Source organism: Symphodus melops (assembly GCF_947650265.1).
Source record: "Symphodus melops genome assembly, chromosome: 2".
Lineage (NCBI taxonomy): Eukaryota > Metazoa > Chordata > Actinopteri > Labriformes > Labridae > Symphodus > Symphodus melops.
The window spans coordinates 6,119,806-6,137,805 of record NC_136692.1 but is presented as its reverse complement, the minus strand read 5'-3'; the positions used below and the strand labels follow the sequence as shown (position 1 = coordinate 6,137,805).

General features: G+C 40.9%; 1 protein-coding gene across 3 annotated transcripts in view; it reads left to right on the top strand.

Annotated features, from left to right (window-relative positions):
- Positions 1-18,000, top strand: part of septin9b (septin 9b) — a 74,353-nt gene that overhangs the window by 9,581 nt on the left and 46,772 nt on the right. Inside the window, exon 1 of one of the 3 annotated variants that reach the window (XM_079336969.1) lies at positions 3,573-3,685. The exons of 1 other annotated variant lie outside the window; for it this stretch is intronic. In XM_079336969.1, the coding sequence (XP_079193095.1) occupies positions 3,664-3,685 (22 nt within the window). In that variant the 5' untranslated portion in view covers positions 3,573-3,663. Of the gene's footprint in view, positions 1-3,572; positions 3,686-10,531; positions 10,700-18,000 lie in introns of those variants that run through there. One more of the 3 variants, XM_079336967.1, reaches the window with a different exon arrangement.

Here is an 18,000-nt window from a genome sequence, read left to right as displayed (position 1 = left end):
CCCCTCCTTGCTCCTCCTCTTCTCTTTTTATCTTTTCTGAATCCCACTCCTCTGCTCTTTCTCCTTTATTGTTCATCGCAGGCCTGCAGGCATCCCTTTAGTGTTGGCTGGCATGCTGGTGAGCTTTTTGCTCCACTCTTATATAACTAAATTTAGCATGTTTGAGTCACGCGTTCGGCCATAGGTCATGTACTGAAGTGATGGCTTACATTAATGTGCACCCCAAGGCTCGATGTGTGATACATGGCTTTATTTTTTTTAGATTGTGTGTATTTGTCTCGCATGAGTGAACTAGCGCACGTGCCTTATGACCATCTGCCTCATCTGGAGCAAATATAGGCTGCTTGTTTGGTGTGTGTTGTGTATAAGTCCAAGAAAATAGAGGCATCAGTGTGTGTGTGTGTGTACGTGTGTGTGTTTGTGTTGTCATGCCAGAGGAATCTGCTCAGATAACCCTTTGAGTTTGTGTGTTCTTGGTTTTAAGTGGATGTTCATATGCATTTGTGTAAGTGTGTGTGTGTGTGTGTGTAGTGGGAGTGTCTGGCTGTATCTTCCCAGCAGGTTGAGATGATGGAGAGTGGAGGTGGTGAAAGGTATGAGTGAGGGAGGCCCTCTCTGTCTGCTGTCTCCGCACTATGGTTTGACTGAATAATGGCCTGTTAAAGCTCACGCAGCTACATTTACTGTAAAACAGCAGTGAGACCGACGTCTTCTTGCGTGAGGAAAACAAGGAAAACCCTTCTTAAAAAGTGCTTTTGATACATGTCCTCACATTTCAAAGAAAATTTGTCCAAAAAGATGCTGTCGTTAAACTGGTGTGATGTCTACTCTCTGGGTTGGCAAATTGGGTCCACACAGCAAAACCTGAATGATCATTGACACTCTAAGTGCCTAGTAAAAACAAATGTCCATCTATCTACATTTGATCTTTAATTTTATCTTTCAAAATCTTTAATCTCCAATTAAACTTTGATTTAATGTTTTCGTGTGTTTAGAACTAGATTAGCAGTTTAAAAAAAACAAAGAAAAAGGACAAAGTTTCTTTCCTGAGAAATGTAATTTTTTACATTTTTCCTTTTGTGCATCATTTTGATTTCCTCCCTGAAAAGTTTTTTTAAATAATATTTTTGGTTGTCACTTTCCAGACAATTCCACTTTAATCTCAGTTTTACCCTGCTACATAATACAGCACACTTATTCTACAGTTGCTCTAATATACCAAGGGATTAACCAAAACATGTATATACGAACAGTGTGTGTGAGCCTGGGGCTCTGCTGCTCATTTTAAGGCCAGACGAGCGCACTGCTCTGTGAAATCTCAGGTTTTAGTGTGTAAATTTGTGTGTGTGTGTGTGTGTGTGTGTGTTGCAATTTCTTTCAGCTCCCTCCACAAACCAGAACAAGGAGGAAGCTTACATTAACTTTCAACTTTGATTGCATTGTGAAACAGTAGCAACGTTTCATGTGTCCACACGGACCTCGGCTTTCATGTGTCTTTAATGCATGTTGGAACATTTGTTCATGTCTGGTATGCATATGAGAATGAGTCAACAAATGCATAAGCACATGTTGTGTGTTTCATGTGTTTTTTGTTGACCCTGTGATTAAGTGCAGCTTTTAAATCTGGAAATCGATCATGGGACAGAAAATGCCAGCGGGCAAAAAGAGTGACACGTCTCTATTTTTAAAACGAGCGACCTGCTTTCCATATGAATTCAGCACAAAAAGGCCAATTTAGAAATTCCTTGCTTTTATTCTGATTTCTCGATTCTTTTATCATCTCAAGAAGAATCTCAAGTTCAGTCCTTGTGTGCACATGGCTGGACTACAGATACATTTTAGCAAAGATTTAAAAGGAGGCATTTGATTTTATTTTTCACAAATGCCCTCTTAGCAAGTTGCACTCAAAATGCAAAATGTCCAAACGTGTTTCGTCTTGACTTTAAGTAGCACTTCTTACCCAAACTTTTGAGATTCCATGTTTTTAAGATCAGAGAAGACGTAGATAAATCAAACCAAATAGGCTTATATAAATCATGTCCTTCTTTAGGATTAGCAAGAGAGCCTTACTGCGACTAAATCTACTCACAGAACAGTTACACTTGAATATCCCTAATCTGCCTCCTCTGCTCTGCTTCTCCTCACTCCTCTATTGCAGATGTCAGAAAAGCCCCAGGATTGCAGCCGAGTGGAAGTTCTGTGATTGTGTGTGTCTGTATCTCTGTCTGTGAGTGAAGAGGCCAGATTAACCAACTGATGACCATGAAGAAACATTTCATAAATATGGATAGTAAAATCAAAAGAAATGGACCCTTTAGTTCAATCATCAGACATAAACATTTAGCCAATCAGATCTTGACTTAGAGTAAATAATCAATGCATCAGAGGTGTTCAGAGCTTCAACCAAGAAAGATGCTCCATTTGGGTCTAGCTGTGTGTGTTTGTATACATGGTTCTGTGTGTGTGTAAAATGACATGCACATGGATGTGTTTCTCTTTGTTTTTTGGCCTTATTTTTTTCACCCTGCTTAGTGTTGTCAACATTTATTAATCTTGAAGACATTGCTTAGGGAGGGAAGTTAAAAAAAAAAGAAAGAGGAAGTGAGCAAAAACCAAACAAAAGATGTGCGTGTTTGAGAGAGAGAGAGATTGTATGTTATATTTTTCTCCAGGGATTCTCACCAACACGATGGCTCGCCAAGTAGCCCTCTGACCTTGTTGCGCTGCCAGAATCTGAACATGACATTTTGTTTTTGCAACAAAGCGAAAAACACAAGAAAATGATGCGTTCAGGCATCGAGCTTAGTTCGAAGAAGAGCCAGAAGAACACACACATTTGCATGAGGTCAATGAGCTTATACAAAGGACAAGCTGGATGTGAACGCGTCTTATGATCGGCACTTTTCACATGTGGGCCCTGAACTGGACTTCAGCCTTCATGAGGATTGATTTAAATACTCTTAAGTCCACTCAGAGAGAACAATCATCAGTTGTTTGGACTGGGTTTCGAGGGATTCCTGACACAGCAGTCAGAGCTGTGGGGATTACATGGTGTGGGTGTGACGTGCTCGAATTCCTCGAGTATTTCCCAGTGACAAGTGGTCTCAGTTTATTTTCTGATATGATTTCTGGTCAAAGGGCTGAGGATCAATTTCAAAGACACAGTGCTGCTTTCATTGTCAGGGGAAGTGTGAGAGGTGAGAGATGGAGACACGGTTAGGTACTAAGAGAATAATAGAAAAAAGACAGAAGGAAAATCTCTGTTTGTGTGTGTCCAAAATCAATCTCTGGCTCGTATGTGTAGGAGAGAACCAGAGAGTGAAAGTAAAGAACGCTACAGAGGGAGAGAGAGAGGGACTACATATGACTAGCACATGGCTGCGGACGTCTGCTTCGTTCACTTGTTATCCTGACAGATTGAAGACATTAAAACTTGGAGGAAGTAAGAGCAACAGAGAGCGAGAGGGGGGAGGAAAAGGAAGGAGGAGAGAGAGAGAGAGAGAGAGAGAGAGAAAGAGAGAGAGGGAGGGTAGAAAGAAGGGGACAGGGGGACTGAGTCAGGAGAAAGGGGAAGTCTTCATGAAGAAAAAGGAGAAGAGAAGGAGGGAGAGAAGAGAAGAAGGAGAGAGGTTACATGTGGCTATTTGAGGTAGCAGTTGAGTTATGGAGCGAGACAGAATAGCCGGTAAGTCGATGGCTTATTATGATACTTTAAAAAAGTTTTCTTCAGGAGGGACTTTCTTTTTCTATTTTCTTTGTTAGACTGCAGAGGAGGCAGAATCTTAGAAGTGGCAGCAGTCTGACAGAAACCACCCTGCTTTGTGTATACTTCACTCGGTCAGTTGGGGTGAAAGCGGCCGATTAAAAACCCTCTGTCTGTGTTTGTGTGTGTGAAACTACTCCTCTCCTTCACATTGAATGAACAGCGCAATCTAAGCACTCTGCGAAGTGCAAACAGAAAGCCTGAACAGCTTACATATGAAACGCCACAGAGAGTAAACTTTGTGTGATGGGCTGTCAGAAGACGACTTTGTAACAGGAAATACAATCTTTCAATGCAAAGTGGCTACTGTGCTGTTACTGGCAGGACTTACGGCTGACCCACATAGAAGGATCCATTAAAAGATGGATGGACTTAAATCTTCATGCCATCATCACATGATTAGACCTCAAGCTGAGGAGTCCGGCTGTCACATTAATTCTGACTGACGCAGATGGTTTATTTTAAGTTATGGGGAGCAGAAGCAGGGCTCATATGTCGGCTAATATGATTTGCTTCTAAACAGACAGCAGACGTGTTGGAGGAATTTTTGGCATGTATGAGAGTCTGTTGAGATAATGTCCTGGATGCGTGGGGGTATAACTCTCTTCTACTCGGTAGCTTCATGATCTTCGAGATTTGTGTTTCTTTTAATCAGCTGGGTTGATTTTAATCAGTGCTTTGTTTATAACTCCTCTTCAGACATGCATGTGTTCAGCCTGCACTGAGAGGATGAGACGAGTCTAGCATCCTGCAGTGATTAAGGCTGGACATCCAGCTGAGCAACACTCAAATTAGCTTTTAATTTGATCCTTTATAACGGGCTGAGTTCAGTGAACCGTATGATGCAAACAGACGCTCAGCACACCCAATTTTAATCTCCACTTGGTGGCGGTGTTGCGGTGTCATTTTGTGCTCTTTGTGCAGCTACAGGTTCCCTAAATCTGTGAAATGCTTCTTTGGGATAATTCATAATTTGCAGTTGGAAGGATTTTTTTTTTTAACACACTTCTTTAGTGTTAGCTGGAGAAAGACTGACTTCAGAAGAGAGATTGTGTATTATACATTTTCCACCCAAAAACCCTTCCACCCACACTCCAATTGAGGAAGTCGAGCACAGGCTGAGCTACTTCCTGGTTTTCATCCTGTGCTGTGGAGCTTTGTTTTGACCTGTTGTCATGACTACTACAACAACCCCCCCTCCCAATCCACCCCACCCACCCCTGATCCCCTTCAGACTTTGAAGCAAATGCATAAGCACATGTGCTGCATAGATTGATAGATAGATATATTGACTTTAAGTGTGTCCTACTGTCCCCTTTTGAAGACTGTGGAGTACAAAAATGTGTTCAGCATGACATTTCATCAAACTCGATGGTCTCGTATGGTCGCCACATTAGCTTGTTTTTATAGCTAATTGGTGACACACTGCCATGTTAAAACAACGAGAGAAGGGAAACAAAGCACTTGGTGGAATTCAGAGGAATAGTTGCGTCATGTTACTTGATGTTGCGCCAGTTGAACAGGAAAGAAATCAGTATCTTATCTGCTGAGATGACACTTTGGATCCAACTGAAATCAATTAAAGCAGTAGTTGAAAGAGCTCAGGGTAACAAATGGAAAAATCGCATCCCCCTTTGTTTTTTTTTTACTGAGGGAAACACTTGCATATGCTAGGTTTGCATAGTAAAGAATGCAGTCGTTTATTCTTCCATTCAAATTATTCATGTAAAAAACTATTCTATTTATCATTTCAGATTTCCTCTGACATCATTCTCAAAGTGGAACATTTTTATTTGTTAAAACATGGTACTACTGTCTGTTAGATTTGAAAATGTCATTAGGATAGGGAGTCCGAGGCATTGTTATAATTTCACCACGTCAGGATAAGAAACTGAAAACGGAATAGATAATGAAATCAGGCCATGTTTCAAACACGTGAAAATTCAGCAGCTAAGAAAACAAAGTTACAACAGCTAATGTTCTTAGCAAACTAAACTCTCTGTCAAATAGAGGCTACGTTTATGTGTAGCAAACAAACAGTAATGTCGATAATACTAAGTGGTTGAAAGCTGTTAGATAGTAGTAGTAGCTCTTGAATCTTTTTTGTTTTTATAACATTTAAAATGACTTGATGATCCTTGCTAAATTGTTCCTCAGTTAGTTTCTAATTTACAATGTCAGCAGAATGCATCGCTAACGTAGCTCTTATAATTAACTCGCTAACAGGACCTTTTCCCAGGAAGGATGGGGTGCTGTCTCCTCTCCACATCTTTATTAAATCCATAAAATTTACAGGAAACTTGTCAAATACAAATGTTAGCTAGGAAGTGGCTGAATGTCCAACGTTTACCTTGCTCTTACAGGAGCTGAGTAATCAAGAATGTTATTTTACTTTAAATTTCCTTTGAAATGACCACCATTCATTTCCTTTGACACTAGCATTCATGCAATTCCCAGCTAAAATTGCATGAAATATTTCCTGTCTGCGATGGCCAACTGGCTGACTTATAGCAAGCTGAAATTGCTGCTACACTAGCTTGTATTCATGTGTAAGTATCGAACTGTGACAGGAAGTAATGAAAAGTGACGGTACACGAGAGCAGTCAGCTTGTGTCCGAGTTTGAGTCATTTTTAACATGTGAATCTTCTGTTATAGTGCTGATGTAATCACCCACAGCCTCATACACACAAGCACCAAAACCTCACCCACCTTTCACAAACACACATGAAGTCCTGAGTTCGGAGACTGAAGGAAATCACCCTGCTCGCCATGTACCATAAAAGTGTACAGGATATCCTCTATGAGTAAACGCCTCACAGGCTCTCCTCCCAACACCCTCACAGTATCTCACTTCATATTGTTCCCTTTTCAGATTATTATTTAGTTATGATAAGAGAGGGAGCCATGAATGCAGCCAGCACTGGGAGTTCAGGAAACTGAACTGACGGGGAAGCCCCACCTTCAGACCTCCCGAGGGAGGATCTTTGACAGGTGAAATTATTCAACATGATGGGAACACAGGTCAAGCAGAGGTTGATGTAACAGAGATAGATGAACCTCTTGTGTCAGCTCATCTAGGTGAAGGTTTATAATGGCTGTATGGACAGCAAGGTGTTAAGAGGATATCTGTCTCTACTTTCAAAAAGTTTATGTAGAAACGAGGCAACTTTCACAACTGGGTTTCTCTTTCTACATCACCAACTGTAAATATACTGTCTTATAACCCTCTGACCTTTAGTAAAAAAAAAAAAAAAACACTATGAACCCACATTTAAAAAAAACTTACTGCTGAGGATGCATTTTCTGCATTTTCAACAGAGCTAACAGACCAACATTTATAAAAAGTAAATCTTCCTACTCAGAGAAATAACAATTTCATGGCTAGACTATGGGTTATAAATATTAAAATAATTGCAGTTATCAAACACTTTATTTTTAGGCTGCCCATTTTGAGGGACCCGGACCTTTGCACATGGGGTGCGCTCCCCGAATTTTTTTCTTTTTCTTTACAGCATTATAATTCAATACTAATAAAATAATAGTCTAGTTTTATTCTGAAGACGACGTTTGATGCTTTCTTGTGCTGAGGTTTGAAGAAGTGGTCGCTCACTCGTGTGTTTCTCGTATGTTCTGCTCCCCTAAAAATTCATTCTGACAGTTCAAACAGTTTTATAAGTAAAAGTAGAGATACAATTATGAGTTTTATCTCTAGATTTATCACCTTTAAAGAACACAGTGAAGCACACCTGAATGTTTCTTAGATGCATAAGTCTATAGATTCACTTTAATGTGATTCAATGGCGTTTTCTTGCAACAGCACATCATGGACTCCATAAATTCCTGTTTCAAATCATATTTGGGCTCTGTATAATGATTACCTTCTCAGTGAGGGTCATCCAAGTCTTACAACCACTGCAGCAGTATTTCTGCCAGCACATATTGTCCACACAGCTTTTAGACCAATTTAAAACAGCTTACTACTAAAGAGTCAAGGACAACTGTTTCTCCAAAGAACTGTCATATTAATAAACTATGTATACAGTATGTGAGGCATCGAGAGAACTGAGAGACCACAAGGCCTATTCTCGGTGAACTCTTTATATCTGCTTTAGTGTCAATTCTTTTACCAAAAACGATCTATTCTAAACATTGTTTATTTATTCATTCTTTGGATTTGTGTTGCAGGCTCGCTACCCTGTTTCACTGCACACAATATGTCTGCAGTGATTCACGCTCTGCTACAAATAGAGAGTTTATTAGCATACAGAGTCAGTCATATGGCCATTGTTGGTGACACTGATCAACTTTAAAACGGTGTTATGACGGTCAACTTTGAAACCCCACTCATTTGCGCTTCAGAAGTCACACTCAAATATGCAGGTCTGTGTGACTTCCTGCCTCTAAATATTGGTTGCGGATTTGCTAGATTCCTGTTTGTCTTAAACTGATCAAGTGATCATGTTTCCTGTATAAACTCATCAATATGTCCATTCTATTCAATTGCTTTTTATCTTTTATCTTTATGAGTTATGAAACCCACAATAGATACTATGCATGTTGCTTTACCTGCCAAACTTCCCCTAGTTATTGTTATCAACAAGCAATAGAAAATGCTGTTGCTTTCATCCGCAAAGAACGTTATTATCCCTCTATGCGCAAAGGTCTCTGTGTTTACGGCACTATTTAAGGATCACCGAGTCACAAAACCGCGTCTACAGTCACAGTCAAGTAACCACACCAGCACATGTATGCACATATATTCACATAATGTTAGTCACAGTGCAAAAACACACACACATTCCAGATGTTGTTTGAGCTCTCTTTTCTGTTGCTTAGCCAGCCCAGAGTGTGTGTCCATGTTTAGATAAATATACACTGGTTGGTGGAGGTGTGTACTTCACACATCGTGTGTTTTGCTCTAATTGAGTACTACAGAGTATTTGTAGCATATGGTTTAAAGCGTAGCCCACATGGGCCTGCACAGGGGCCACACACTTTGTTACACATAGTACTGTTCCTACATACTGCATGTATATATAGATCACTCAATAAGTGCAGATCATTGTTCACATGTATGGCGAGGTGCACAAATACATTTACATGCATCCATGCCCAAACCAACAAACAGGTTAACTATTCATAACACAGCTGTCACGATGCGTGATAGGCATCATGTTAACACTTACAAAATTAACTCAAGCATGATTGCAAAGCTTATGAAACAGGCAATATTCCAGTAAAGTGAACACCTTTGTTGATGGCTGTGATGGGTGTAGGACAGTAAATGCAAATATGGAGGTTGCACACCGCTCTGTCATCCATCCTTAGACACCTAAGCAGCAGTTTTATGTAATAAGCAGACTGCGTCATAAACACACAGTGTTATTCTGTGGCAAAGTGACCTCTCGGGTGTTAGGGTTAAGGGCCACTGGGTGGGCTTGGCATTCTATTAGTGCCCCTAAGAAAAGAGCTTTTCATTCAAATGGGGTTTTCCACAATTATTATGGTCAATAAAAAAAAGCCAGGCACGGGGGCTGCTTTAATTTGCCCCTTTGTGTAATGTGTGATCTGATGTCTGACAGTATCTCCTATAGAGGTGGAAATGGGAACTTCCAGTCACTCTTGCTTTCGTTTTTATGTTCCTTTCAAGGCTGATTGTGGACCAGCTGCTACATTCAATGCTCAGACCTTAATTATTGGTGCTGAGAAGGTAAAAAAAAAAAAACTGGACTCAGGATCATTTCATCACAGATCTTATTCACATTCTAGCTTGGCTGCAAACCGTAAGCTATAGAAAGGCTCTCATTCAAGACCAAACAGCACTTCAAGCAATTCACCCCCATTTGTTTGTTTCTTTTAGAAGATTCAGGGATAAGAAACATTATCACATATCCCACAGGGGAGGCAGTGGATTGGGCTAGCTTTAATAGTTCATCACTTCAGACAATCACCTTTTTATCCACATTTCTCTTTCACCTTAAAGAACAAGCTCTAAACTGGTTTCAACAGCTTCAAGGACAAGAAGTGTTAGCATACCCACCATATCAAAACGCTGCTTGGTTGTTGTTGTTGTTGTCCCTCCAAAAATGCCTACTCTAATGCTGTAGAGCACCTGGTCAGATATGTCCCCCAAGCTTAAATTCCTATGTTATCCTGATAAAACGGTGTCAAGGAGGGGCGGGTGCACAAATCAGCCTCTGATTCCCTAGAGGCGCTGTCATATAACCCTAATGTCAACTTTCTCCAGGAAGTCTTTCAGGTTTGTTTCTGTCAGCAACAACTACAGAAGTGACTACACTTTAATTAAAATGCCAGGAAGTTTGTAGAGGTTGTTTACTTAGAACGGAAGCTTTGAAGACTCACGTATACTGTGATCTCTCTGTAGCAATGGCAGAGAAACAAGCCAATAAAGACACACAGAGGATCATGTTTGATTGCAGGTTAACCTGGTCAAAATGACCGTTTGACATGATGTCCACTTTCACTGTCAGGAAATCAGACCCGAGGGCCACTTTGGTTAAAAACGCTCTCGGGGAATGACAGGGTCGGTTGTCTGCGTGAATGCTTGCGCGTGCATGTACGAGTGTGTTGGGGGCAGGGGTAAACACACACACACAAACGCACACACACACACACACACAAACACAGGACACGAGAGAAAAGGGGGGTGTGTGTTTCTGGGAGGGGAAGAGAAGGGAGGAGGCTCGCCTTTTCGCTCCCTCTCTCTGAAGCCGATACAGAGAAGTCACAGAAATTGAGCTGCGACTCTAAAGGGAGAGCTGTGGGCTACTTTTTTCATTGACTCTATTTTGGAATCAACATAGAGCTGCTAACAAGTTGAAAGAAAAGGGAAGTTTTGTGACCTTTGATGCCTGGAAAAATGTCTGATTCTGGAGTCAATCCACACTTGGAGGGAATAATTTCAGACTTTGAAGGTTTGTTTTCTCCTTGTTACTCTTAATAATATTCATGTTAATTCATTCTAATGAGCCACATCTGTCAGAAGCATTCTCATTGTGAATCGGATTAAAATCAACCATTGTCTTTCCACTCTGTGTTTGTGTGTGCCTGCTTCATATATTTTTAAATTTGAGTCTTTTTATTAGTGTGTGCACTGTTTGTGTTTGTTGGTGTGACTGTGTTACCACTTTAAACAGGGTGGTAGGCATATGCTAGCTAATCCCTTGAAGCCCATAGTCTGTTATTGATTATAGCCATCTTACGTCAATAATAGAAACAAACAGCACTGACACCATGCTATTCTAGCACCGGAAAGCCCTCAGCTAAAAACACTGAGAGGAAGACAGTGGAAACCTTAATCCTAAGAGCTAACATCTGTGTAACCCTTTGCAAAACAGTCAGAACTATGTCACTCCTTTGTTTCCTAAACCCCAGTTGGAGCTGGTATTAATATCCTTTGTCTTCATCTTCCTCTACCGTTTCGTCTTCCTTCCTTCCTTGCTTCTTTCCTGTTCTTCCTACAAGTCAGTGTGTTCCTCCAGATGGTGTTCGGCTGAAGTCACTGTGAGATGATGTTCCGATGCTGACGTCCTGACTTCGTCCTTTTTGGCCGAGCAGCGCCATTAGCAGGTGGAGAAGTCCTAAGTTGTAACACAGATCAGAGAAGTCTGTGCTGGTGTAGTTCAAAAGATAATATGATTGGACTTTATCTACAATGTGTGAACATGCTTGACTATCCCCACACCAATGTTTGATTGGGATGTCTTGGGAAATATCTTTCAGATGTCACTGAGGGCTCAGTATTTGTCAAATGAAATGCATGCTGTGTCATCGTTCAGTGTCCTCTCAATTCAAACTTTTCCCAAGTCACACTTGTTAGAAGAGAGGGAGACAGTTTTTGTAGTTTACAGGAAAAACAACAGTCCCATTGAAGCATTCGACCTTCAGGGCTATGACAGGTGGAATAGAGAGCATGAATGGACTGATGTTCTCACTTTGTTATGTTTGGTACTGATTAACGGTGATAGCCTTATCCCTTGTCTCTACAGTCATGTGTTTTATCTCCCTTTGCTTTCACCGTTTGATGACATGTCATACAAACTCTAGTTTTAAACTCCTTCCTGCATTTATTGGTACATTTTTCAACAGAAAAATTACATGGACCATATGTTATAATTTGATGTAATAATATAAGGTTATATATAGTCAGTGGTAGACAAGTGTTATGGGATAAGTTGTATTAATTCGGAATTGAATAATTTGTTTATTGAGGGTGACACAAAGACTCAAAAAAGTTAGTGTAGCTGTAATACCAGGTTCTTGCCTGTGTACCAGCTTAAAAGTATGTATATTTAAAGAAGAATCCACAGCTGAAAGACAGCTGTAAAAATACATCCATCTCCCCAGCAACGATTTAAAGCTCCTACTGGTGGATTCCCAGTCCCCCTCTGCACCCCAGGTCTCCTCCTTGTTGGACGTGTCCAGAATACCTCCCAAAAAAGGTGTCCATGAGGCATCCTAAACAGATGCCTGAACCATCTTGCTCGTTTTGGTGCAAAGAAGCAGCAGCTATGCGTTAAGCTCCCTCAGGATATCTAAACACCTCAACCTGTAGGTTGAAGGAAACTGGCTACTTGTGAAGCAGCTCGATCTCTTTATTATAGTCAATACGCAAAGCTCATGACTATAGATGAGAGTTTTAACACAGATCAGCTCAAAATAGTTCAGATCAGTAATAGATCAGTTCCCTCTTCACCATGACGATCTATACAACCCCTTTACTGCCAATGCTAAACGAATCCGCCTGTCAATCTCATGATCCATTTTACCCCTTCTCGTGAACACCACTGACTCGTGAAAAGACCCCAAGATACTCGAACTTCTTACAGTAACTTGAGGCATCGACCCACCAAGGCTATATTATGATCTTATAAAAATGCTCCACCGAAACTAATTAGTCACCATCGAATGAGTCCAGAATGAACCCATATTTGTATATCCAAAGAGTTTTCAGATTCATACATTTAGCTTCTGCTATGATTGCCAACCTACGATAAGCTTTGAGTCCAATCCAAAGAACTCTGTAGTAATTATCTGCTAAATGATGCCCTCTGGGTCCTCCAGTATTGAGACAGGAAATTAACATTGAAATAGAGAGGGTGTGTGGTACAATTTTTAAACCTGGCAGACCTGGCAGTCTTAATAAGATGGCTAGAGTGTGTTAAACCTGTTGGTTCTGAGAGGCATATTAAACTACAGGAGGCATGAAAGGTGAGACCAAATGTAATTTAAATATGTTCACTATGTAACTTTTACTGCCCATGTGACTTTGTTTCTTTTAATTTCCGGTCTTTACTCCATCTCATACATAAATAGTCTTAGACACGCTGCTATAAACTTTTGTTTTTATAAACTTGTGCGATTCATCCAAAGTGTTTTTTAGGTTAAACATGTTTTAATCTTGAGGGATGCATTATGTGGAATGCAGAGACCGTCGTTATGCCTTCATTGGTCACTGATGTTGATCATGACATGTATAGTAAACTAAAGCCTGTTCAAAGGAGCAGAACAAGGCTATACCTGTCAAAGGTTGAGGGCTAAAGTGCCTGGAGCTAAACACCAAGACAGCTATTCAACAGCTGCCTGAATTACTTTGTGTGTGTGTGTGTGTGTGTGTGTGTGTGTGTGTGTGTGTGTGTGTGTGTGTGTGTGTGTGTGTTTGTTTGTGCCTGTGCCTGTGTGTGTGTGTGTGTCCGTCCTCCAAAATCTCCATCAGGTCAAATTGTCTCTCGGTCCTGATTTAGAGTCAGGTCTGTCACACTTCTTCCTTTTTTACACCTCTTACACTCCCAGAATTCTTTTGTGCTGGTCTCAGGGTGTCGGCTAGACCAGGAGGGGAACCACGCAGTAAATCTGACACAGGGAGCTGTCGCACTGCTGGTCAGCATTAGTAAACCCAACACCATTGGTGGGCAATGAAAGGAAGTGTGTATTTGACAGCATAGCATTAAGGTTTCGTCTGACCGAGCAGAATACCAAAGTGTGAAATTGTATCGTTGGTTGTTTGGCCTCGCCTTGTCAAAAGGAGGTTTTCCTAGGATTTGACCACATCGACTTGTATTCTGCAGCTACTGACATTGGTTAAACTCCACTGGGCATTTACTGTTTTTGTATAACCAGTGTTTGACAGTGAGTAACTTTCTTGACCACTTGACTTATTGTCTGGGGCTAAAATTACAAGACAAATCAAAAGTTCAAGGCAGTGTTCAGTTCAATATGTCCTTTTTTATTTTAAATAATGGGCTCCTGTTTTTTGTGCTCAACTACAATGTAGACTGTTCTGGTTTACGGCTCTTCAAGCAGTGACAAATGTGTGAGGTCTCTCCATAAAATAATGACTATATACCTTTGGTGCCATAGTTTAAGCTTTCAAGCAGCTCCCTCTGGTACAAAAAAAAATGTTGACGACGCAAAAGTTTTTTATAAAACCTGCAGTTGCTTGAGTGTCATTTTGAGTCTGTCTCAAAAGCAGAGGAATTTGGTCTCTTTCGCTCGATGCTCTGTTGGTCAAAACCATACAGGGAATAGATTTTTTTTATAACTTATCTGTTTTTGGTTTAAGTAAGAGGAAGAGTTTTGCATCCATTTACATGGTAGCAGGGGCGTGGTTGATTTGACTGACAGTCAGGCCCATTGTAGCTGTGGAAGCTAAAGACCCACCTCAACCCCTCCTCTTTTTCTGTTACTAGATTGATTGTGAGTATAAGTTTAGAGTCAGCGTTTCATTATGGTGACTGCCATTGTTGCTTCGAATGCCTTCCCACAACCTATGGGTGGCATCACTGAGACTATGTTGATGTTTAAAGCAATTGGTTCCACAGACCATGCTGCTGTATTTGACGGGTTGGGCTACAATTACATATCAGTATACCAGTCAAGACCAAATGTAATAAGCTGTTCTGTCTTAACAGTATTATTTATTTATCCTAAATATTTTGCATTAGGTCTAACAATAGTCACAAACAAAAAGCACGAGTTTACATCTTCTGTTCGATAAGTGAAAAATAAGTGAGAATGTCATTTTGACCTGTTTTAACCTGCTCGTTTCTCTCCCTCGCTATCTGCACTCTTTTTCCTCCTTTCCTTTCCCTTCTGCTTCTGTTTGTTTTTCCAACTCTCCCCTATCTCATATTTGTGCATCTGGGCTGAGATGATACTAAATGTTTGTGTTCATTGGTCAAGATGTCCTTGAGAGAAAAGTGATGACAAGGATGATAAGATGCAGCCTGGGACTAACACCTGGGCTGCATTAGGACAAATGGCCGTGAACTGAAGTGAGGATACAGCTGCCTCCATCTCTGTTGCATTGTTTTATACTGTCTGTGCTGCATTATCCTCACACACCAAACCGTGTGAGTTACTGGACACTGGGCGGTGATAGGTAGTGGAGGGACGTGAGGAGAGGAGACTCCTGGCTGCTGTTAATGAGGCTCCTCTGAGGCAGAGTGGACCTCTCGTTTCTAGCTCATAGTCTGGGAATGCTGTTTCACTGGGAGCGCTACTCCTTCATACAGTCAGTCCCACACAAATACTTTACCTAAAGTACCACAATTCATGATATCCGTGCAAAGAAGATCCGGTACGGAAGAGAAACACTTAAAGGTCCCATATTATGCCCTTTTTGGGGTTCATAGATCTCATTTATGTGTCTACTGAAGTTCGTTCACAATCGCTAATGTTCGAAAAAAGTGTCTGACGCTCCATGCAGGCTCTCTCATCTGCCTGTATTTCTAACGCTCAGAATCCTCCACGAAGAGAAAAAACAAAAACAGCTCTCTTCTAATTGGTCAGTCATTCAGCTTTGTTCTCGGATATATCACGCCCCTTTTACGATATTGGTAATACTACAGTCTTTGTCTTGTGATGTCACTCCACACATTTTCAATGAGGGGGGGCTCAGGACCGAGAGCTACATGCAGCTGTTGTTACTGCTAACAGGAGAAGCTGCGTTTCTGCTGACTTTTAATTTTTGCACATAGATGTGCCTAAACATGCACAAGACACCTGGAAAACACACTAAAGAGCATCTAAAACCAGCAGAAGCATAACATGGGACCTTTAAGATCCAGCTCAGACTGAAGACCCATGAGTCTCTAGAAATAAGCAAAAACAAAAAAGTTGACTGATGATGTTAGTGAAAGATGCAATAAATGCCTTTCTTCCATTTCCATCTATATTCTCAGACAACATTAAAGTGCTGAGATTTCAGCTTCACTTCTGCTCTTAAATTATCTTCACTCGGTTGCACAGTCTCGAAATACAAACAAATGGCTTCAGGGAAAAGCACTCAAGCTCTCTGCTGTTCCGTGCCCGAAGGCGTATAATCACAAAGCAGCCAAGAACAGAAATACTAATCTAGGATCACTTAACAGGTCTCAGTTAAAGCTCGGTTTTTATTCAGCTCTCAACTCCAAATTATTGACCCTGATATTCCGCCGTTGTTTCTCTTCTCTCATTACTCGTACATTTGCAGATCTTGCAAAATGTAACACAATCTAAAGCAAGTGTCAGGAAATGTTAGAGAGTGCATTGTATTCTCGCTCGCTACACTACGCAGGCCTGAAGCGTGCATCACAACCTTTCAGCGTCTGCATGAAATTTGCAGAGCAGTTTTGGCAGACCAACTTCTTCTCTGGCAAAACTTGAAAGTGGCCACAGCCTTGGACTCTCCCTCTCTGCAATCATAAAACGCAAGACAGAGAAAAGCAGGGGTTAGAAGGACACAGTCCAGTGGCAATATGGTTTTGAACACAATTTACAAACTGTAATTTTATTACGTTTAATTTTATTTATGTATATCTATCAAAGATTGGAGGCTCAAACTGTTTCATGGTGCCTTCCTGGAAAATTAACCCCTTTCTCATCTGAACTTTAGCTCAGACATGTTTAACACATAAGCCAGGGTCATCAATTTAATTGGCCAGTAATCCAAATAAATGATTGTCTACCCTGTCGGGTGTTAAAGGCAGGGTAGGTAATTTTCTCTAGATACTGTTTTTAAGATTTTGGTTGAAATTGTCGTAAGGTTCTGACAGTAATTGATAACTCATGTGCTCTAAAAAAGAAATGAAAACAATCTGTCATCTCTAGCAGTTGTAAACACGTAAAAACTTCGACCAATGTCTGCACTCGGTACATGTTTTATAAACCAATCAAGCCTCTCCACCCCATGCATGCACGAGGCCACACTCAGAGCATGGGCTGGAATCCATTTCTGGACCAATGGCTCTAGTGCATGTAGGGGGCGTGGCTTTTGAGAGAGCACAGAGGGGAGGGGGTGGGTGAATATGGAGAATGAAGAGAACACTTTCAAAATCATGCTATTTTTCAAAAATGACCAACCCTGCCTTTCAGGTCAAACTAACTTATTGTTCCAATGGGCTGATAGTAAGTTTATATGGTATTAAATGAAACTCACTTTCTGGGAATTTCTAAGAAGCATCTTCCCTTTAAGTCCTTGAAGTTGCAGTAAGCACTATGAACTCTCCAACTTTCACCTCTCTCTGCTGCCTGGCATCATTCCACTCAGCGTCTCCCACCATATGAGGCACCAAAAATGCACGCCAACGCCTGTCAAAACTGACTGTCTGATTCAGCTAGTTCTGAGTTATGGTGGACTCAGAGGACAGATGCACTGACAGGCAGCCAATCAATATATTCATCCAGCAAAGGTTAAAAAGCTGTTGGGTGCTGCTAAGACTGTTGAGCTCACAGCACCAACGAGGCGAGGAAAGAGAGCGAGACAGTGAATGAGAGAGAGAGAGAGGATGGAGCTGCTAGCACAACACACGTACTGTAGAAGAGGATGATGCTTGATTGTACAGAATGGTTGTTTGGTTCAGACACTTTGTCTGGGATTTTGGATGAGTGGAAATAGTTAATAAACTCCATTCATCCATGTGTTCATCTGCATACTTACACTTAATGCAACCTCTGCACAGTTTGGTGCACTAGTACAGCCACCCCAATTTAAAAACGTCCCGATGTGCTCCTGAATACACGTACCATAAAATCATCTGAAGTGGCTCAAACTGACATGCAGCCAAAACAAATCTTCTATAGTGATAAACACTAAGGAGGAAACACAACCTTGATAAAGATAAATAGTACTTAGATTGTGCCAGTGTGGGATGGAGGTTAAGGAGGTTTGTGACAAAGAACCATAAAACTGTTAGAGATGAATAATGATCCATTTCTTCCTTTGGTGAACAAGAAC